This window comes from Haliotis cracherodii, unplaced genomic scaffold (assembly GCF_022045235.1).
Source record: "Haliotis cracherodii isolate W230 unplaced genomic scaffold, xgHalCrac1.p SCAF_6, whole genome shotgun sequence".
Lineage (NCBI taxonomy): Eukaryota > Metazoa > Mollusca > Gastropoda > Lepetellida > Haliotidae > Haliotis > Haliotis cracherodii.
Window position 1 is genome coordinate 60,708,890 of NW_027266319.1, and position 22,597 is coordinate 60,731,486.

Consider the following 22,597-nt stretch of genomic DNA (forward strand, 5'->3'; position numbering starts at 1 on the left):
TGATTTCCAACCATTAGGATTGTGATTACAGGAAACAAAAAGTGCAGATCAAATTGGTGTATAACGGTATCCAGGATTTCCGAATAATCGGATAATTTTATATAGCTGTGGTTTCGTCGTCATAAAGTCATTAGGTAAAGTGTGAGTGCGTGCATTCGTGCGTGCATCGTGCATGCGTGCGTGCGGGTCTTATAGGCTAAGTAGGGCCCGGGCAAGCGAGGTTGCACTCTGATGAATACAATGTCTTTTCTCCTTCTGGTGCTGAAGCCATTATCGGTTCAATCCTTCATCGAGCCATTACAGTCTATACACTGTAACACTATACATTGTTTTCACATTGTGCTGTCTGTATATTCCGCCATCTTCTTCCATTAGCCAGTCAGACATTCAGCCACTCAATAACCATCTCCCAAAGCAATGTCACAAAGGGCGATTTCAAAAGCCATTTCCTACTTTGGGAGGGTATAAAAAACAATACCAAGGGGAAAGTGGTCATTTCCCATCGTCATGGTAACATACTCTTGTGGTTCCTACCGATTCCAGTAATAACAGGTCGATGTCACTTACCAGCTGTGTTTGTAATACCACGGACATGTAGCACGTATGGTAAACAAAAGTGTAGTATGATATTTGGAAATCTCATAATTTAATCTCATTGCTAACAATAAAGAATTATCAATCAATTCGATCGTTTTGAATCTTTTATTCAAAAACGTCTTTGTAAATAAACAGTATGCTGCATCGGCATGTCATATGATACCACTTGTAAACGGCGTTATACAAGACCTTAATTGTTTAGGTTTGAGGGCCGTTTGCCTCACGCTGTGTAAGTTTTAAAAAAATAGATTTCTTGTGTGTTGAACTCTGTGTGACCAATACGATCATGATACGGGTGTCCCACAAGGCAGTATTTTGATTATAACATTATTTAGTATAAAATCAATAGCCAGTGTAAGGTTTTAAGTGATTTCAATATATAATGTGGCACAACAATGAATACTGTTGAAAGACAACTTTTTAAGTCTCAACAAAACTCAGAAATAGTGTCTTGAAAATGGATTCAACTTATCTAAAGCCAAGACAAACTGTATACATGTTTGAAAAAAACGGACGTCATAAAGATCCGGAGCGACATTTCGATGGTATTCCAATCAAATGAAGTGGTTGAGTTGGGTTTAACGCCTCTTTGAGCAGTATTCTAATTATATCATGACGTGTTAGTGAGTGAGTTTCGTTTAACGCCGCTTTTAACAGTATTACAGTTATATCACGGCGTGTCAGCTTAATGTGGGGGGAAAGCCCGAAGTGATGCAGGTCTAAGACGTTTACCACTCGGTGAAACCCACGAGCACGGGTATGGTGCTGACAAACCTAGAAACATAATCGGGGCGAACCGGGATTCGAACCCACAATCATAGGTTTCCGGCGTGCCTAAGGGACGCAACTCTGCACAGCAAATCGCAGCGCCTTAGACGACTGGGCCACCCGTGCCCCCCAGGACGTGTTAGCTTTAAGTGGGAGGAAAGCCCGAAGTGATGCAGGTCAGAGACGTTTACCACTTTGATTAAACCAACGAGCAAAGGTATGGTGCTGACAAACCGGGACGAACCGGGATTCGAACACACGATCATAGGTTTCTGGTGTGCCTAAGGGACGTAGCCTCTCTTACATAAGCTATATCATATAAATTTAATAAAACCAGAATATGTACAATTCATAAAATATACCTACGTTATCCAAATGAGTGCTAATGAGTCATTCAGACACTTGCATACACTTATCAGAAGGACCCGTGAAGAATACGTCTTCAGCAACCCTTGCTTGCCGCCTAAAAGGCGACTAACGGGATCGGGTGGTCAGGCTCGCTGACTTGGTGGATGCATTTCATCGTATCCCAATTGCGTGGATCGATGCTCATGATATCAATCACTGGATTGTCTGGTCCAGACATGATTATTTACTGACCGCCGTCATATAGCTGGAATATCGCTGAGTGCGGCGTTAAACAACAAACCAACCCACCAACCAGGCGTTAGTCGCCTTTTACGACAAGCATAGTCGCCTTTTACGACAAGCATAGTCGCCTTATACGGCATACATGGGTTGCTTAAGACCTATTCTACCCCGGATCTTCACGGAGCTTTTCTTTTTGAAGCTTTCACAAAGAAATAGTCGAATTTGTATTCATGTAGGCAAGTAGGAACTTGGTACAATCAACAAACAAAAATCAACAAACAAAAATACAAATAAACTGAGCTAGGTTAATGGTGACTAGTAACATTGACGTGTGACTGTAGCTGGAAGGACTATGAAGGAAGAGGTTGCAGGTTCGTATCCCGCCGGGTTAAAAAAATGTTGTTCACAAATGTGTTGTTGCTGAGTTACTATGTTTTTTCAGTTAACACCCCAAACACACACACACACACCCCACCCCCCACCCCACACCACCACCACCACCATACTTTTGTATCCCCATTAAACGTTAGTAAACCTAATCCTAAACAGATTTAGCTGTTAAACCTAATCCTAAACAGATTTAGCTGTTAAACCTAATCCTAAACAGATTTAGCTCTTAAACCCTAATCCTAAACAGATTTAGATGATAAACCTAACCTTAAACAGATTTAGCTGTTAAACCTAATCCTAAACAGATTTAGATGATAAACCTAACCTTAAACAGATTTAGCTGTTAAACCTAATCCTAAACAGATTTAGATGTTAAACCTAATCCTAAACAGATTAAGATGTTAAACCTAATCCTAAACAGATTTAGATGTTAAACCTAATCCCAAACATATTTACCTGTTACACATAATCCCAAACAGATTTACCTGTTAAACATAATCCTAAACAGATTTAGCTGTTAAACCTAATCCTAAACAGATTTAGCTGTTAAACCTAACCCTAAACAGATTTAGCTGTTAAACATAATCCTTAACATGTCAAATTTATGGGAAAGGAATATGTTTTGGTTTAGAATCTACACACACGTTAGACACTGTATCCATGGCAACATTATCTAGAATATGCCCAGCATGTGAAAAGGGATTTGAAGCCGAATATTTATCAGTTGTTGGTAACAAGTGTTCATGTCATGGCTCTCATCAAATGTGTAAACTTCCTAATAAAGATTAGTGTTGTTTCTGTACCACGCTTTGAATTGTATGTTGTTTGACGCCGCATTGGGATGCTATCGTGAACAAAATAACTATATTTTTTGGCAAACTGGTCGACGGAAGGGAGAATAATAAATATAATAGACTTGACTGTATTGTTACCTGACGTGTTTGTGGAATCAAACACTCTTGACTGAAACACAATTATCCTGCGAAGACCGAAACCTATGTACCTAATTACATAGATAGACATTCAAGGGAGAAAAAAACCAAAAGATATAATATTCACACATTTTCAGATAATGTGCTCATTTAATATAAGTTGTAGATTATTCCGCGTGAGATAAGGTTTGATGCATCTTCAGTGTGGTTCTGTACCATGAGCCGACAGAGGGCAACTCAGACCATATTCCTCAAGGCGAGCATCTTCCTTAAGCAAGGGAATTAACTGACTATTAAAGACAAGTTTCACCCTTGCCGAACTAGGCTGGAATTATGGAGCTCTGTTTTGGTTGAACTAACGAGTCTATGCATAGTCCAATCAAAATCAAACTTTGCACTGTCCAATAAACTTCAAGTAGTTGTAAGGTACATGTAAGATTTGATTGACACTTATATTTCAACATTCTAAAAAAATAATGACACATTCACACGAACTAATACTACTCGTGGCTGCGTCATTCCAACATATTATATAAGTTGGTACTTGTTATTACCCTATCTGGCGCTTGGCATATAGCGGATAAATATATTTAGCCTTACATAATTTTTTTTTAAAAAACGCCGGACATTCTCGATGTCCTGGACTAATATTTGTTCGGTTTCATTCTTTCTGAGAAGAAAAAAATGTACGTTTTGATATTAATATCCTGTCTCTAAGATAATTCCAGGCCACACCATGATACAGTAAACTACGGTTATAACGAACTCAAAGGGACTGCTAATTTTAGTTCGTTATAACCGTAGTTCGTTATAAGTACATATACAGCATGACTACAGGAAGTAGTCGGGACCAAAAAGTAAGTTCGTTATATCCGTCAGTTCGTTATAACCGTAGTTTACTATATTTAGTGTTACTACATACTACTCAAAAGAGGTTAAAGTATGTCATAGATTAACTATAGTTATATGGAAGGTGGTCTTTAACTCCTTTTGGGTAGTATATATCAAAGGAATCATATACACGTCTTCGTGAACAAATTCTGTCACAAAATTTGGGTAATGAATAAGGCTTGTTTAATAGCAACTATGAGCACATTTAGTGAACCTGCACACGCGATCACGGTCATGCTATAACCATTGACGTTTCACGTGGCCAGGTGGTAACAGCTGTTGCTCTCTAGCCGGTTGACCTACACTACCTTACACTGTGCAGCGGAAGTCTATTTGCACTGGGGCATTTGCTGTTAATCTTTACACACAACAAATTATTCAGTCACGAATCAGATCATGGTAGTGCCACTTTTGACGAAATTTCAAGCTCCATATAGAGCAGCATGGCGAGTCAGGCTTCACGTGTGTCGACACCTGCAAACGGACGTTGAATGGAAGCATGGAGAGTTTGCCAACTCGAACGTGAGTAGTAATGTTGTTGTGTCCGTATCTTCGAGTACGGAAACCTCTTTAATATGGACTGTTAAGCTTTTAATAGTTTAACGCACGAAATGACATGTATGTTAACCTGATGTTTGACCTCCTATTTCTTTACATAACATATCTTTGCTTGAGGTCGCAGATCGAATTTATGCATATCGATAACATTTAAAAGCAATGTTTCGTTGCTCGATGCTGGAGTGTCTGGTCCGAACACGACTAGTTACAGAGTAATTTTTAACTATAAACGTTCAGGGTCTACCGCAGTAATCAGATGAACTTTCATTGTCAGCTGTATGATACTGAAATACTATTGGTCATACAACACATTTATGAACATAAAACATTTTCAAGCTCGGCGTGATACGAACCTACAACCCCTTGATTTGTAGTCCTTCACGCAACTCGATCAAGATCAAAATCAATTTTCCCAGTCACCATTAACCTAGCTTGGTTTATTTTAATTTATTTATATTCATATTGTACCATGGTGTATATGTGTTATGCATCTATAAAACCCATATTTGATATGCAATGGTATGCATTTTATTTAACATGTTTAAGTGTGTTTAAATTCTAATCATGTTTAAATCCTTTATACCCCGCCACCAACAAGTCAGGCTGCACGTGGATTTCCGAGAGGCAGAATAACTCCCTCATACCCCGCTCAGCCGCACGCTTTTTCCGAGTCAATGAAAGTCACGTGACATAGCACAAGTTAACCTCAGCTCAATTGAACAGCTGTTTCCTATCAATTCTGAATTTGTTCTAATTCTTTTACGATGTGGGGGCATGGTGACCCAGTCGTCTAAAGCGCCGCGATTCGCTATGCAGAGTTGCGTCCCTTGGGCACGCCAGAAACCTATGATTGTGGGATCGAATCCCGGTTCGCCCCGATTATGTTTCTACAGTGCTGGCTCGTGGTATAAAATCTAATGCGTGATATAAAAACCGACAATATAGTACCAAACCTAATCTTATCACCAAAAGAAAATATAATTTTAATCTCCGGTTCGTGGTATAAAACCTACTACAACTTATAATAATGAAAATAATCATATTCAACACCACTTGTGCCTACAACCAATGCGACCGTTGTTTTTCCTTCTAATCCGCCCGTGGGTACTCACTTCAAGATCGGACCCGTGAAGATCCGGGGTAGAATAGGTCTTCAGCAGCCCATGCTTGCCGTAAGAGGCGACAATGCTTGTCGTAAGAGGCGACTAACATGATCGGGTGGTCAGGCTCGTTGACTTGGTCGATTCATGTCATCGATCCCAATTGTGTAATGTCAATCACTGAATTGTCTGGTCCAGACTTGATTATTTACAGACCGCCGTCATATAGCTGGAATATTGCTGAGTGCGGCGTTAACAACAAACAAACAAACTATACACATGACGTCTCGTATATATACGTCTCATTTTTTATGCGTATACTTTGTATGTTTGTGGTACAGTTGCCATTGGACCCCCATTTTAATTCCTGGAACCTCAAACAGTAAGACCGAGACTCCCCAGGAGTAGCAAACTTACAAACCAAGGGAAATCATTTATTTTGAAAGGACAATGCATGATAAGGATAATTTTAATGATTTTATGTACATTGGTCTTTTAATATATTTTGGGATGTTTCCGCATACCCACAAGTTCTCTCTGCAACCTGAGTGGGCGATGGTCTAGTGGTTAAATGCGTTGGCTTGTCACGCCAAAACCCGGGTTCGATTCCCCACATGAATACGATTTGTAAAACCCATTCCTGAGGTTCCCCAGTCGTGGCATGACTGAACCCCAGGGAAGATCCAGATTAGAAATGATCTTCAGCATCCCATGCCCGTCGTAAGAGGCGACTAACGGGATCGGGTGGTCAGGCTCGCACGTCATCGTATTCCCATTGCGTGTATCGATGCTCGTGATGTCATTCAATGGATTGTCTCGTCCCGACTCGATTATTTACAGACAGACGTCATACAGCTGGAATATTGCTGAGTGCGCCGTTGAACAACAAACAACCAAACAACACACTTTAGTGAGTGAGTGGATAGGGTTTTTAACGCTGCTTTTAACAGTATTCCAGTTATATCACGGCGTGTCAGCTTAATGTGGGAGGAAAGCCCCAAGTGATGCAGGTCTCAGACGTTTACCATTTCGGTGAAACCCACGAGCACGGGTATGGTGCTGACAAACCTAGAAACATAATCGGGGCGAACCGGGATTCGAACCCACAATCATAGGTTTCTGGCGTGCCCAAGGGACGCAACTCTGCACAGCGAATCGACTGGGCCACCTGTGCCCCCCAACACACATTAAGCTGACATACCGAGAATTAACTGAAATACTGTTCAAAGCAGCGTCTAGCCCGATTCACCCACGGACACTCCATTGCCATTAATGGTGTACCCTTTAGCTGAATCTGCTGAGAATTATTGTTGAATTTGGCGCTAAACAGCAAACAAAAAAACATACAAATAAATAATACGTGTAAGACTAGATATGATATAAACCCTACTCACTCCCAGTCTGTGTTCTCTGTTTAGACCAACGTGCTACTTATAGGCAGTCCTGGGTCCGGCAAGACGACCGTGGCCAGGCTACTAGGAGCCATGATGGACCGTCCTGTGGTGGACATCGACGACGACCACTTGGAACCCTTCTGGAACATGACAGTGGCAGACAAGGTGAGTCTCTGGCCCCCGTTCTCGAAGCTATCGTAGCCTTCAGAACATCGTAACTCCCATACTTTAACATGGCAGCGGCAGACAAGGTGAGTCTCTGGCCCCCATTCACGAAGCTATCGTAGCCTTCAGAGCATCGTAACTCCCATACTTTAACATTGACGTACGACAGTCGTAGCGCTAAGGCAGCTTGTGGATCAGAGCCTACGGCCGCAATTCTCCGTTGACAGCGACCCTCGAAGATCTGTGTTAGAATAGGTCTTCAGCGACCCATGCTTGCCGTCACAGGTGACTATGCTTGTCGTAAGAGGCGACTAACGGGATCGGGTGGCCAGGCACGTTGGCTTGGTTGATGCATGTCTTGCATCCCAGTTGCTTGGATCGATGCTCATTATATTAATCGGGGCGGTCGGTTAGTCTAGTGGTTAAAGCGTTCGCTCGTCACGTCGAAGACCCGGGTTCGATTCCCGACATGGGTACAATGTGTGAAGCCCATTTCTGGTGTCCCCCGCCGTGATATTACTGGAATATTGCTAAAAGCGGCGTAAAACCATACTCACTCACTCACTCATTATATTAATCACTGGATTGTCTGGTCCAGATTCGATTATTTACAGACTGACGTCATATAGCTGGAATATTGCTGAGTGCGGTGTTAAACAACAAGCAAACAAACAAGCTACGTCGTCAGTACTTCACGGCTTCGTTTACATACATTAGGTCGATATGCGTAGTGGTCACGTGTCTCGTGTAACCCAAATATTGAGTCCGTGTATTACTCAAATGAACCCTATACTCCGTGCATGAACTTTGTGCAAACCCTACCATTGTCTGACAGTGATGCAATGTGTAGAGCAGATAGCAGCGAGTGAGTGAGTATGTTTTTTAGCCGCTTTTAGCAATATTCCAGCAATATTACGGCTTCACACATTGTACCCATGTCGGGAATCGAACCCGGGTCTTCGGCGTGACGAGCGAACGTTTTAACCACTAGGCTACCCGACCGCCACCCAGATACTTGAAGACTATGGCACATGCTGCACAATACATCACGAGAAGCATTATCGTTTGTGCGATGACAACAGGGCGCTGAATGGTCTGGGTATTGGCTGGTTTCACCCTCGCTAGGCCCAGGCCGTCGGTTGATTCGTTGGTTAACATGGCTTTGGTTTGGTTTGTTGATTAACGCCGCCCTCAGCACTATTCCAGCTATATGACGGCGGTCTGTAAATAATCGAATCTGGACCAGACAATCCACTGATTGATATCATGAGCATCGATTCACGCAATTGGGATACGATGACATGCAGCCACCAAGTCAGCGAGCCTGACCACCCGATCCCGTTAGTCACCTCTTAGGACAAGCATAGTCGCCTTTGATGGCAAGCGTGGGTTGCTGAAGACCTATTTAACCCCGGATTTTCACGTGTGTGTATTCACAGGACATACAGGAAGGTAGTGCATACAAACCCATGACAGTTGGCCTTGACAGTTTTCACACACCATGTGTCATGTGCTGTTATAACGCAAACAAAGAGAGTGTAGTGAAAACCAACGGGGACCAGTTCTGTGCACTTTTCAAGTCAAGGTCAAATTTCTTATGACTGCCAATTGGCCTGAGCATTTCCACTTTAGAGAGATAATACAAAATGGGTCACATTTTCATTGTGCCCTCAACACTGAGTTCTGGTGTCCCCCGCAGTGATATTGCAGGAATACTGCTAAACGCGGCGAGCGGCGTTAAACCAAACTCATTCACACAGATAATGACTCAAGCTTACTTGGCAGTCCTACATAGCAAGCCCACTCAAATAAAACATGCTTGTCTGTAAACTTATGTCTAACGATCTAATCAACTTAGCAATGCAAGATAATCATACGAGTATTTCAAAAAGAAAATTTCCCACAAGTAACAGCATCTAGATTGAGCTAGTGAGTTCACATTTGACGACGCATCGGCGACGTAGCAGCCATATTGCGACGAGAACCCGACTGATATCTGAATGACTCGAAGACACCATGTCACGCATGTCCTATCGCGGATTGGGTTCTTCTCAGAGGCACGGATGACCCACTTGGAACGTAATTTGCTTATCGTGCGTACGAATGACAAATCCAGTCTGCTTCTGTTGTCGGCACCTTATCCATGCTTTTGGGTTTCATCAAAGTTTCAAGAACGTCGACAAATATCACGTCGGGATTCGTCCCACGTATAAACCTATTGTATTGTTGGTCTATTTCTCGAAATAACCTCGCGGGAGTTTTAACTTTTTCCTGGTAAGATCTCATCCCGGGTGTAAGGTTTTACTTTTTCCTAGTAAGATCTCATCCCGGATGTAAGGTTTTACTTTTTCCTTGTAAGAATTCATCCCGGATGTAAGGTTTTACTTTTTCCTTGTAAGATCTCATCCCGGGTGTAAGGTTTTACTTTTTCCTGGTAAGATCTCATCACGGGTGTAAGGTTTTATTTTTTCCTAGTAAGATCTCATCCCGGGTGTAAGGTTTTACTTTTTCCTGGTAAGATCTCATCACGGGTGTAAGGTTTTACTTTTTCCTGGTAAGATCTCATCACGGGTGTAAGGTTTTACTTTTTCCTGGTAAGATCTCATCCCGGGTGTAAGGCTTTACTTTTTCCTGGTAAGATCTCATCCCGGGTGTAAGGTTTTACTTTTTCCTAGTAAGATCTCATCCTGGGTGTAAGGTTTTACCGTTTCCTTGTAAGATCTCATCCCGCGTGTAAGGTTTTACTTTTTCCTAGTGAGATCTCATCCCGGATGTAAGGTTTTATTTTTTCCTAGTGAGATCTCATCCTGGGTGTAAGGTTTTACTTTTTAATAGTAAGATCTCATCCCGTGTGTAAGGTTTTACTTTTTTCCAATGAGATCTCATTCCAGGTGTAAGGTTTTACTTTTTCCTTGTTAGATCTCATCCCGGATGTAAGGTTTTACTTTTTCCTAGTAAGATCTCATCCCGGGTGTAAGGTTTTACTTTTTCCTAGTAAGACCTGGTTTTAGATTTTATTTTTTCCTTGTAATACCTGGTATAGGGTTTTACTTTTTGCGAGTAAGACCTGATGGTTTGAGGAGTAGATGGGCTTTGGACTGAATCTTTCACACTTCCAGTGTTTCAGAAATCGAAGACAAAATATGAAATTTTTTCATTATGAATAACGGGAACAGAACGTACAACCTCACACATAGAGTTAAGATTTTTAACCTATTTTTCCCCCCCTGAGCCATAGGGCAGGTGATGCTATGTTAAATCTGAGATGTCATGAGTTAGTTTTGTCAATGCTGCACGTGTTTCTTTCTCTCGCACGCTTTGATCGCATTCCTTTTATACCGCGGCGCACTGTATTGTTTCTCTATAAGATATCTCGATGTTTCCTTTTGTGTTCTGTTATTTCTTGCAGTTCGACTGTTTATAAGTGAGGCAAAGCACTCCTTCTTTGTTTTGGTCTCGCTCCTCGGTCGTACATTCTCGAAACCCTCTTACCTCGGTCTTACTTCCTCGACCATAACCTCGGAGTCGCGCTTTATCCTATACATGGGGGCACGGGTGGCCCAGTCGTCTAAGGCGCCGGGATTCGCTTTGCAGAATTACGTCCCTTGGGCACGCCAGAAACCTATGATTGTGGGTTCGAATCCCGGTTCGCCCCGATTATGTTTCTAGGTTTGTCAGCACCATATCCGTGCTTGTGGGTTTCACCGAAGAGGTAAACGTCTGAGGCCTGCATCATTTGGGGCTTTCCTCCCACATTAAGCTGACACGCCGTGATATAACTGGAATACTGTTAAAAGCGGCGTTAAATCCAACTCACTCATTACCCTATAGTATGAATGAAGTATATAGTATGTTTTTTTTCAATTCGTATGTCTAGCTGTCTAAAGTTGGAGGAGATAGGTTTCTGGAGGAAGAAGGAAAAGCATTGTTGAAGTTCGACGGTAAAGGCAAGATTGTTTCCCTCACGGGGTCGAACCCCATGCATACAGAAGCTATGAGACATATAGCCAAATCAGGGACAGTATTTTTCATTGACTGCCCAAACAAGGAAATAATCAACAGGTTAAACATGATGAAGGTGAACAGAATTGTAGGTCAAGGTGACGGGACCAGCATGGAGGAAATACTCAAATACCGACGTCAATTTTACGAAAAACACTATGACGTTAGGATTGTTTGTGACGAAGGAGAGACCCCAGAAAGCGTTGCTAATAAGATAAAAACCAAGTTTGATAGTTTTGTCAACGATAAAGGTTACGTGTCGACCAGAGGTTCCGTTATCAAACCACGTATTCCGTTTTTCCACACGGTTCTCAAAGGACTAGCCGAAGATGGCGGCCTATACACAATGGCCGGGGATATGCCACGGTTTACAAAGGGCCAGTTTGACAGATTGGTGCATTGTAGCTACAGACGGAGGGCGCTGGGCATCCTTGAACAACTGATTCATCCTTTTGATCTCTCATCAAAGTCACTACAGAATTTCGTAAATGAAGCTTATCATCGTGATTCCTTTGCTTCCGATGATATTTTCCCAGTGCGCCACCTAGCGGGAAATCAGTACATTCTGGAACTGTTTCATGGGCCTACGGGCTCTTTTAAAGATGGCGCTCTACAGTTAATGCCGATGTTCTTCACAGCTGCCATGGATAGTGAAAGACGTTTTGGTGACCGTAATAAGTGAGTACACAATCTCTACCTTAGAGTTAGTGAGTGAGTTAATATTTAACATCACTTTGTCATAATTTTAGCCATACTGTGACAAGTATATTTATCAAGTCTTCGAAAGGCATCTAGAAGTGATACACATAAGGAAGAGAATTTATGGATGTCAACTTCTTTATTATGAGGAACACCCTTTGTTATCTTATAACTATCTTATCACCTGATAAAGGAGTAAGCATGTACTCCGAAACGTTGTGACCCGTGAAGATTCCGGGGTAGAATAGGTCTTCAGCAACCCATGCTTGTCGTAAAAGGCGACTAACGGGATCGGGTGGTCAGGCTCGCTGACTTGGTTGATGCATGTCATCGATCCCAATTGCGTGGATCGATGCTCATGATATTAATCACTGGATTGTCTGGTCCAGACTCGATTATTTACAGACCGCCGTCATATAGCTGGAATATTGCTGAGTGCGGCGTAAAACAACAAACCAACCAACCAACCGAAACGTTGTGTTCCTGATAATAAAGAAGTTGACATCCATAAATTCTCTTTCTTATAAGCATATTAATGTCATATAAAAATCATGTCGATGAAGGATTGTAAAATAATTCATATCATACAACAGATAAATATCCAAGACCATTTGAAGGGCACGACTAAAAGGTTTGCTCTAAAACTACGACACGTATTATTCTAGTCACGGATCGCCAGCTATATCTCCATACCACCGCACTTTGGACCATGCTTGATCTCCTTACAGGCAAACTGTGATCATATGATTTCATAGATTACCAAAATATTAATAATTATAAAGACATTGATTATATGGTTTTACAGATTGATCTGTCTACTGTTTATACAACAACATATTGGGCCCTAGAACTAGACCCCAGATCAGACTATCGATTATCGTAACGATGTAGACAAGCACAAACATATGGCTCGCGAACGAGGTCACGGATAGCTTGGTGCCCTAAATTGTTAGACATATTGGGGTGAAAAAAATGGAGGTCACTTTAAATTATCTTTCCTTTTCAAACGGTGCATCCGAATGGACACCAGCAGACATTTCACAATAATTCGTGTAAAGGGAACAAAATGCATTGCAGAATTTTTATTTGATGTTTCGAACCGTATTGCCCAATTAAACACCCACACGTTTTAATTCCAGTAAAAGTGAAATGTTTTGTACGGAAGCCTTGTATTTTTTGTTTTTTTTGTTCTTAAAATTTCAAGAAACTAACTTGAAATTTTAAGATACTAAGTTGAAATTTCAAGATACAAAGTTGAAATTTCATGTTAGTATCCTGAAGTTTCAACTTATTATCTTAAAATTTCAACTTATTATAAGTATCTTGGAATTTCATCTTGGTATCTTGAAATTTTCAAAAGGAAACGCACAGGTAGATTTTTATTATTTTTTTTGTACCAATGGCTGCGTTTTGACGCATCGTTTGTTGAATATCAGGCCACCAACATTTTCCAATAACATATGTCCAATTTATATACCACATGTTTTGTGTTGTCAGATTCAATAAACTACATGCTACCAGTGCGTTTCCTTTTTTGAAGAGTGTATATAGAGAATCTCACGCAAGTGTCTTTTGATATCAAATATATCAACACGAGTTGATAAAAGTGGAAAAATTCCGAGGCTTGAAAAAGTTGGAAGAATGATGTTGGATGATAAATAAAATCTCACCCTCGTGTCTTTTGATATCAAATATATCAACACGAGTTGATAAAAGTGGAAAAATTCCGAGGCTTGCCGAGGATTTTTGCCACTTTTATCAACTCGTGTTGATATATTTGATATCAAAAGACACGAGAGTGAGATTTTATTTATCATCTAACATCATTCTTCCAACTTTTTCAATTTGTGGACAGTAATTAGCAGTTTTTCAGTGTAAAAAGTACTGCTAACAGCTTCAGTAGCAGAGCCATTAGTGATGTCATTTGATTGTGACGCCATGGTAACCGGTGACGTCACAATGGTCTGCAAAGCATTGTGATGTAATTTCATTGCAGCGATATCTACAGTGTAGATATCGCTTGATCTAATCCAAGCGATATCTCCTGTGGGAGTCAGTTTTGGATGATAAATATAAATTGTACACCATGTGTAATCGCGTGAGGCGCTGTATAGCCATTTATGCCCCATTTTATCATATGAATTAATTTATTGATATCACAAATTCAATTATTGTTATTTCATATGATGAAATAGAATAATTATTGACATAAAATATTTATTGATATCACAAATTCGAGTGACAGATATGAAAACAGGAATTTATATATACACAGTAAAAAAAGTGTTGCACCCCCACATTAATACGTTTGATACATCACAACATTTAAAACGCCCGACTCTGGTTTTAATGGTAGGTATTCCTTGGGGATCTGATGTGAAATGTGTAATGTTTTCGGAGGGAAGATGATAACCAAAACGTAACGTAGCAATCAGCACGTGAATTGCATGGTGCATGACATTTGCAGATTGCAGTATCTTCTTAAGCTCAACATCGCCTATAAAAGATGTTCTCTGACAGCCCAGTTTATTGTAACCCACAATGCCGGGTAGACGATTGTCAGAAGCAGTCAAGGGGCAGATTATTGGCCTTCATGGAGCAGGTCTTTCGTTCAAGGAGATTGGCAGAAGAACCGGACATCACTACTCAACAATAAGCCGTTTGGTCAGAAAACACGCACAAACTAATGATGTAAGGAATCGCAGACCCTCTGGCAGACCACGTAAGACCACAGTTAGAGATGACAGAGCGTTGTTGAGGGTGGTAAGGCGTCATCCATTTGCTACAAGCACAACCTTGAAACGTCTTTGGCTTCCTCGTCAACAGTTCAGTACCCAGGCCGTGAGAAATCGTCTTAAAGCTGCAGGGTTGAAGTCCAGAAGGGTTATCAAGCGACCTAAACTCACAGACAACCACAAACGACTACGTCTAGCCTGGTGTAGACTGAGACAGAACTGGAACTTGAGGTCCTGGAGAAGAGTCCACTGGTCGGACGAAAGCAGGTTCCTTCTGCATGTTGTGGATGGCAGAGTGAGAGTATGGAGGCGTCCTGGAACAGCTTATACTGCAAGAAACATCATGCCAACTGTACCATATGGAGGTGGATCTGTTATGGTCTGGGGATGCTTCTCATTTGATTGTAAGCTTGATTTAGTGACCATACGAGGCAACTTGACAGGGGAGCGCTACATCCAAGAGGTGCTGAATCCAGTTGTGGTGCCCCATTTTGACAATCATCCACTGGCCACCAGACCGATATTCATGGATGACAATGCCAGACCACATCGTTCACGAGCTGTGACCCAGGTTATCCACAACAATGCTCTGACGCAGATTCCATGGCCAGCAATGAGTCCAGATCTGAATCCTCTGGAACATGTATGGGACATTGTGGGACGCCTGATTTATCGTCGGGACCCTCCTCCACAGAACTTGCGTGAATTGGAAGCAGCATTACACGAGGAGTGGCAGCAGCTGCCCATGGAGCGATTCCAACGTCTGGTGAGGGGTATGAGACGAAGACTTCAAGCTGTGATCCAAGTGCTTGGTGGAAGTTCTCGATATTGACTTACTGTGTTCGTCAAATCTCCATATGACATTCTTACCCTATTGGATGTATTTGGTCACTAAAAATTATTGAGATGTCACCATACTTAATGCGTCTTCGTTGTTCGTTCATTTTTCGTAAAAGTTCAGCATGAGATTATTACATGCCATAAGGTCATGGAATACCCCATTTAAGTTCATTGTATAGACAATACACTGGTTTGTTGGTATACACGAAATCCTGGTTATAATATTAATTCGGTTATCTTTACACCCTTTCAAAACACCCCTCCATGAAAAAGTATAGGGGGTGCAACACTTTTTTTACTGTGTATATAACAATGTATTTGTGAATATTTCAAAATCAATTTTGTGATATCTACAGATGTATTTGTTGATATATCAAAACTAAATGAATTATTGATATATTTGGATAGGGAATAACAGTAAAAGAGCGCCACACACACCCAACTTGGATTTCCATTGCAGCTATCTGATCCTAGCGGCCACATCCGGGGACACTGGAGGAGCGGTGCTGGACGGATTCAGCAGACATGCTGGTGAATACATGGTCTCTTGAAAACTAATGATGCTAATAATGAGTGAGCGGTTTAACGCCGCTTTTAACAGTATTCCACTTATATCGCGGCGTGTCAGCTTAATGTGGGAGGAAAGCCCCAAGTGATGCAGGTCTTAGACGTTTACCACTTCGGTGAAACCCACAAGCACGGGTATGGTGCTGACAAACCTAGTAACATAATCGGGGCGAACCGGGATTCGAACCCACAATCATAGGTTTCTGGCGTGTCCAAGGGACGCAACTCTGCACAGCGAATCGCTGCGCCTTAGACGACTGGGCCACCCGTGCCCCCTCACAATGCTACGAATGACCAAAATAACAGCATTGTCTGAGAACCAATTGTTTTCATGTTACATATCCGTATGCGAATAATACAGCGAATCGCGTCGCCTTAGACGACTGTGCAAACCGTACCCCCTACTTATAATGATGATGGTGACGGTGACGGTGATAATAATATTAATGATGATGATGATGATGTCTGTGTACTTATACCACGCTAGCCTCCATAAACTCGGCGCATGCTCAAAGCGCTGTCATTATTACCACAGTCATCGGATAAGTTTTTTCGCACTCTATTTTTATTCACAGCTCCCCTGGAGTATACAACCCCAGCTTCATTTTCAGACTCTAGAAGGTTAACAGTCTCATTATATCTCTTTCTACCGGGTACCCTTTTTAATGCCGAGTTAACAGAAGCATATTTCGAAAAGACAGATATGTACAGATATCAACCGTTTAGAATCAGCTTGCCTGTTACATTTAACAACATTACAGTGGAGCGCGTGAAAATAATGAAGATCAGACAAACCAGTGATTGATATTATGCACACCGTCAGGTACGATGACACATGATTCGAATCGTTTTAAAACGTTTTTTAACAAATCAGATTGCAACACAATCGACCAAGGCTGGTAGATTGTATTGGGCGGCTGAAATTCCACAATTTGCGAATGGTTTTCCAAAGTTCTGTGCCAGTGATCGCTAAAGCGGCCATGCTCGGTGACACTGTTACTGTTATTATGACAGGTGGGTCTGGAGTGGGCGTGGTTGTCCTGTACCCATCCCGCGGGATCAGTCAGCTGCAACAGCACCAGATGGCCACGATGGATGGGGACAATCTGAGAGTGATAGGTAGATACATTTGCAATCTGAGTAATGTATATCTTTGCACAACAATATCTCTGTCAGGTAGCGACTTTTGCAATCATGTTCAACCATTCACCAATCTTTCACGAAGAAGAGTGTTGTGTTCAAATTAATTTATATTTAAAAAATAACAATGTGTACCGAAAGATAATTTTACTGGCTCATAATTCATTAATATACCATGATATATCAACATGTGGGAGTAATATATGTAAGAATTTCATCTCATTTAGGTGCTTCGTAATTTGTAGTCTTTTGTTAAGAACACATCCAAATTATGAAGGACAAGATTATCACCTATTAGCATTAGATTTGTGAATTGCATCAGAGATGGTGATTCAGTGTAATATGGCGAGTGGTAATTTCTTATATTGGCATATTGTTGCGCATATAAACATGTTATTCCTCATGGTAACATATGTCATATATCATGGTGGCTTTAGCAATTGCATTTTTGACCTTTGAATGGAATTTAATTTTAACCTCGTCTTCATTTCCAAAGGAGTTGACAGTGACTTCGACTTCTGCCAGACAACGGTTAAGCGTATCTTCCAAGATGAGGAATTCGCAGATGCACTACAACGTCAGTATTCCTGCAAACTGAGGTGAGTACTTCCAACACTCTGAATGGGCAAGACTTGTAGTTTTAACAGTCGTGGTCAAATTCTAGAGTTCTAAAACGGTGAAATATGTTTCAGTGCCGCCAACAGTTTAAATTGGGGTCGCCTCCTACCTCAAATCGTATATCACGTCTCAGGTTACCTTGACCTTGTCAAAATGAGGGTTATCTCCCTTGGTGATGAAATCGATGTCTGTATCCCAACTGGGAACTTCGGAAATATTCTTGCAGCTTATTATGCCAAGGTAAGGCAAGGCATCAAAATCGTAATTCAACGCAGTAACAATTACATCGTAGGAGACATAAATCTCATTTGTTGAAATATTATTTCCAAAACTACAAAGTGTCAAGCACTTGGGTCTTAAAAGCAAAGAAGATATCTTTCTTCATGAACACTCAATGCAGGATATAATACCATGGTGCTGATAATTAATGACTTAATTACTTCTAGAAATCCATGTTGTATTAAATTCACATTCAGATCGAATTTCTTGCCAGATTTGTTGTCATTTGTTCATAACCATATGAATCACAGTACGCCGCTTGTTTATATTCGAATATTAAAATTAATTATATAAGGGCCGTTCTTATTGTTTACAGACTGTCGTATGGCAGGGGTACTGCATTAGATAAAGCGACAAACCAAGTTCGATGTCATAATATAAGAATGCGTTTATGAATCACTATTAAATAGTGACGATACTAGGTGTTCGCGAAAAGGTGAGCGCATCCTGCCTCACTTGTGGCACCCGCCACAAACACATGCAAAGGCAAATCAATTGTTCATCTGAAAAATCACAGGAACATATAGTACACGTATTCCCAAAATAGGGAATTGCATTGGACATCATTTTGGTCACTGATGCGGCAAATTTAGGTATGTCTTCCACATGTCTACCATAAAACGTTTTGAAAGCTTTACTGAGACCTTGAATGTTGTAACCTTGATCAAACAAACAAACAAACAAACAAATAAACTAAAATCTTCAACTTATTTTAGGAAATGGGAGTTCCAGTCCGACGTCTCATCTGTGCCTCCAACAGCAACAACGTCCTCACGGACTTCCTCAACACAGGCAACTACGATCTGACCTCGCGTACACTTCTCCGCACAGCCTCCCCTGCTATCGATATTCTGAAGTCATCTAACCTTGAGCGCCTCCTCTACCACCTGCACGACAATAATGGCGCTGCTGTGAGCCAGCTGTATGCAGACCTGGACAAGCAGAGGAAGTTTTCAGTGTCAGAGGAGGTAGGCTAGCACTTCTGAAGAAGTGAAGTTTCCGTTTGGACATCATATAATTGTTAGCCGTGTAGCTAGAGATGAAGATTCTACGGAAGCGTATTAGTGCCACATTCTAAAAAAATATCTAGGTATCGTCTATACGTAGATGAAAGTATTTAGTATTTTTTTTAGAATGTGGCGCTAATACACTTCCATAAGATTCTGATTCGATTCCACAAATGTGCAGCCAATTCTTTTGATAAGCCACGCAATGATATTGCTGAAATTATTATATTACAGAAAGTGTCAGAATACCACACTCACTAACTCTATCTCAACCCTGTTGGGATTCCGGATAATAATAGAGCCAAAGTACGGCTTCTCTTAAAATCCGACCAAAATTTGGCCTCGGGACTTAGGCTCTGTGGCCGGGCTGACTGAGTGTTTATTTGTTTGTTTGTTTGTTGTTTAACGCCGCTCACAACAATATTCTATCTATATGATTGCGGTCTGTGAAATAATCGAGTTTGGACCAGACAATCCAGTGATTGACACCATGAGGATCGATTGTACCTGATGACGTGGACCGTTGTTCATATTTTTACTCACTGGTTTACCTTGTCGAGGTTGGATTGGTGCCGTCCTCGGCGTTAACAACACTCGCTCATTTTCTATCATGGGTGTGTTCTCAAGATGCATTTTGTTATTTATATTTCATAGTCGATTAACAATTGAAAGCTCATGGCTACTACATAGGGACAACGTGATAGAGAGCGGATATATATTTAAACTAATCAGAATTAATGAAAATGTCTCAAATGTACACTGTAACCATGTTATTCACAAGGTTCTTCACAAGATACTGAATCGCTCGTTTTCGATGAACTATTTAAAGGACACATTGTTTTCAACTTGATGTCAAGAATGCCTTATGTTTCAGATTCTCAGACGTATTCAGGGTTCGTTCGTCGCAGGTTCGTGTGATGAACAGACTTGTCAACAAACAGTGCTAAAGACCTACCAAGACACGGGTACGTTCAGGTTCTACTACACCAAATCAGAAACAGCCTTCAGTGCAGATCGAGAGATATCTGCAGACTGTGATTGGAGGATATTCTGTAAGATTTTTATGTCTTTCAAATGTACATCCATCCAGTTATTAAAACTGACCATGTTTGTCTATATTTAGTACTGTCTTTTTCAACATGATGGCTTATGCTGAATGTGACCACAGCTATTTTCAAGTAGGTGACATTTGGTGCGAAACTGGGGGTGGTGTGTTTAGCTTCCTGTACTCGGAAAAGGAGCTGACTAAGCTAGTCATTTTTTATTTTTTTATTGCTGCTCTTAGGCTAAACTGTGAACACACGTACAGGTAGTAGCTGTTGAATGCTTAGTTATTTAAAAAAATATATAACGTTACTATAGAAGTCTATGGGCAAACATTTGGTCGTGTGTAACCTTCATTTCCTGTGAGTTAGTGAGGGAGTTAAGCCTGAAGCACAGTTCGTAGACGTTACCACTTTGGTGAAACGGGTATTTTTAGAACCAATGAGAATCTGCTCAGCCACCCGTTGCCCAAATTCCTGCAGAAAAACCCCCCACAGTATTGATAAATACCACTGAATGAAACCTGCAATTGCATGCATCCAATCTAACCTGCCTGTGCTGCCAAATATCTCAAGTCTATCTCCTTTTATTTATACATTTCAGGCTATCTCCTCGACCCGCACACTGCAGTGGCCAAGTCGGTGGCAGACAGGCTCGGTGGCACGTCTTGTCCCGTGCTCATTTCGGGAACCGCCCACTATGCTAAGTTCGCGGACAGTGTTCTTCCTTTCATAGGACAGATGACGTCATCAGACGATCTCTCCGTGTCAGAACTTATTGGGAAGTCACTTGATTTGAAAACGAGGCCTGCAATGCATCGAGACTTGGAGAGCATGACAAGAAAACCTGTAGTCCACAAAGAAACGTGTTCAGCTGATTATGAGAATGTGAAAAGGCTCGTGAGGAATTTTGTTGAAAAATTGAACAGCTAGACAGTTATTTAGACGTTGCTTATCCAGCATGTGTTGTACAACGATACAGTCTACTTGTCTGACCATTCGGACCATTTTGTTGTCCTCTTGACCTGTTCTAAACAGGAGCCCTCACGGGAATATGGTTTGTTTGTTTGTTTGTTTGTTTTTTTAACGCCGCACTCAGCAATATTACAGCTATATGACGGCGGTCTGTAAATAATCGCGTCTGGACCAGACAATCCAGTGATTGACATCATGAGCATCGATCCACGCAATTGGGATCGATGACCTGCATCAACCAAGTCAGCGAGCCTGACCACCCGATCCCGTTAGTCGCCTCTTACGACAAGCATAGTCGCCTTTACGGCAAGCATGGTTGCTGAAGGCCTATTCTACCCCGGAATCTTCACGGGTCGAATATGGTTGGTCAGTGAGTTTGTATTGCAAGACGAATTCAAAATGCCATTCAGGGTATGAGAGTAGATAGCTGGACGCATGGAAACAATAGCGGGTTCAGCCACTTACACATGCCAGACACCACTTGTACCTACAAACGCAAGCTAAAAATTAATGTTGGCTGTTAGTAGAATCTAAAATGTTTGGTCCAAATTACCGAAGGTTAGGAATAGAACTTAACACAAAAGCATTGCTCTCGACCAACTGAACAGGGGCCAAGGTCAATGGAAATTTGGAGCCTTTTAAAATTACACTGACGGTAGCCATAGCTAAAGAGTGAGTGTGTGTGTGTGTGTGTGTGTGTGTGTGTGTGTGTGTGTGTGTGTGTGTGTGTGTGTGTGTGTGTGTTTGGTGGGGTCAGTGTGAGTGAGCAGTGGGTACTAGTAACATGAACAGGGGCACCTGAACCAGCCTACTTCCTCAAAGTGGGTACTGGTAACATGAACAGGGTCACCTGAACCAGCCTACTTCCTCAAAGTGGGTACTGGTAACATGAACAGGGGCACCTGAACCAGCCTACTTCCTCAAAGTGGGTACTGGTAACATGAACAGGGGCACCTGAACCAGCCTACTTCCTCAAAGTGGGTACTGGTAACATGAACAGGGTCACCTGAACCAGCCTACTTCCTCAAAGTGGGTACTGGTAACATGAACAGGGTCACCTGAACCAGCCTACTTCCTCAAAGTGGGTACTGGTAACATGAACAGGGTCACCTGAACCAGCCTACTTCCTCACAGTGCATGGTGGTAACATGAACAGTGGCACCCGAACCAGCCCACTTCCTCAAAGTGGGTACTGGTAACATGAACAGGGCCACCTGAACCAGCCTACTTCCTCAAAGTGGGTACTGGTAACATGAACAGGGTCACCTGAACCAGCCTACTTCCTCACAGTGCATGGTGGTAACAT

The 22,597-nt window shown here is 41.7% G+C and overlaps 1 protein-coding gene across 1 annotated transcript; it reads left to right on the forward strand.

Moving 5' to 3' along the window:
• Positions 1-4,502: 4,502 nt before the first annotated feature.
• On the forward strand, positions 4,503-21,253 carry LOC139445730 (threonine synthase-like 1). The gene is made up of 10 exons (XM_071226936.1): positions 4,503-4,691; positions 7,246-7,386; positions 11,264-12,066; positions 16,123-16,193; positions 17,244-17,348; positions 17,866-17,968; positions 18,062-18,227; positions 18,983-19,234; positions 20,148-20,238; positions 20,921-21,253. Exons 1-10 carry the CDS (start codon positions 4,566-4,568, stop codon positions 21,247-21,249), a joined length of 2,187 nt encoding a protein of 728 aa, XP_071083037.1. The 5' UTR covers positions 4,503-4,565; the 3' UTR covers positions 21,250-21,253.
• Positions 21,254-22,597: the final 1,344 nt, after the last annotated feature.

What these genes read in the sequence shown, in the direction of transcription:
- LOC139445730 (XM_071226936.1), top strand. Translation starts at nt 4,566, where the DNA reads ATGGTAGTGCCACTTTTGACGAAATTTCAAGCTCCATATAGAGCAGCA. An exon ending in GAGAGTTTGCCAACTCGAAC is followed by an intron (nt 4,692 to 7,245) that starts GTGAGTAGTAAT and finishes TTCTCTGTTTAG; the next exon opens with ACCAACGTGCTACTTATAGG. An exon ending in CGGATTCAGCAGACATGCTG is followed by an intron (nt 16,194 to 17,243) that starts GTGAATACATGG and finishes TTATTATGACAG; the next exon opens with GTGGGTCTGGAGTGGGCGTG.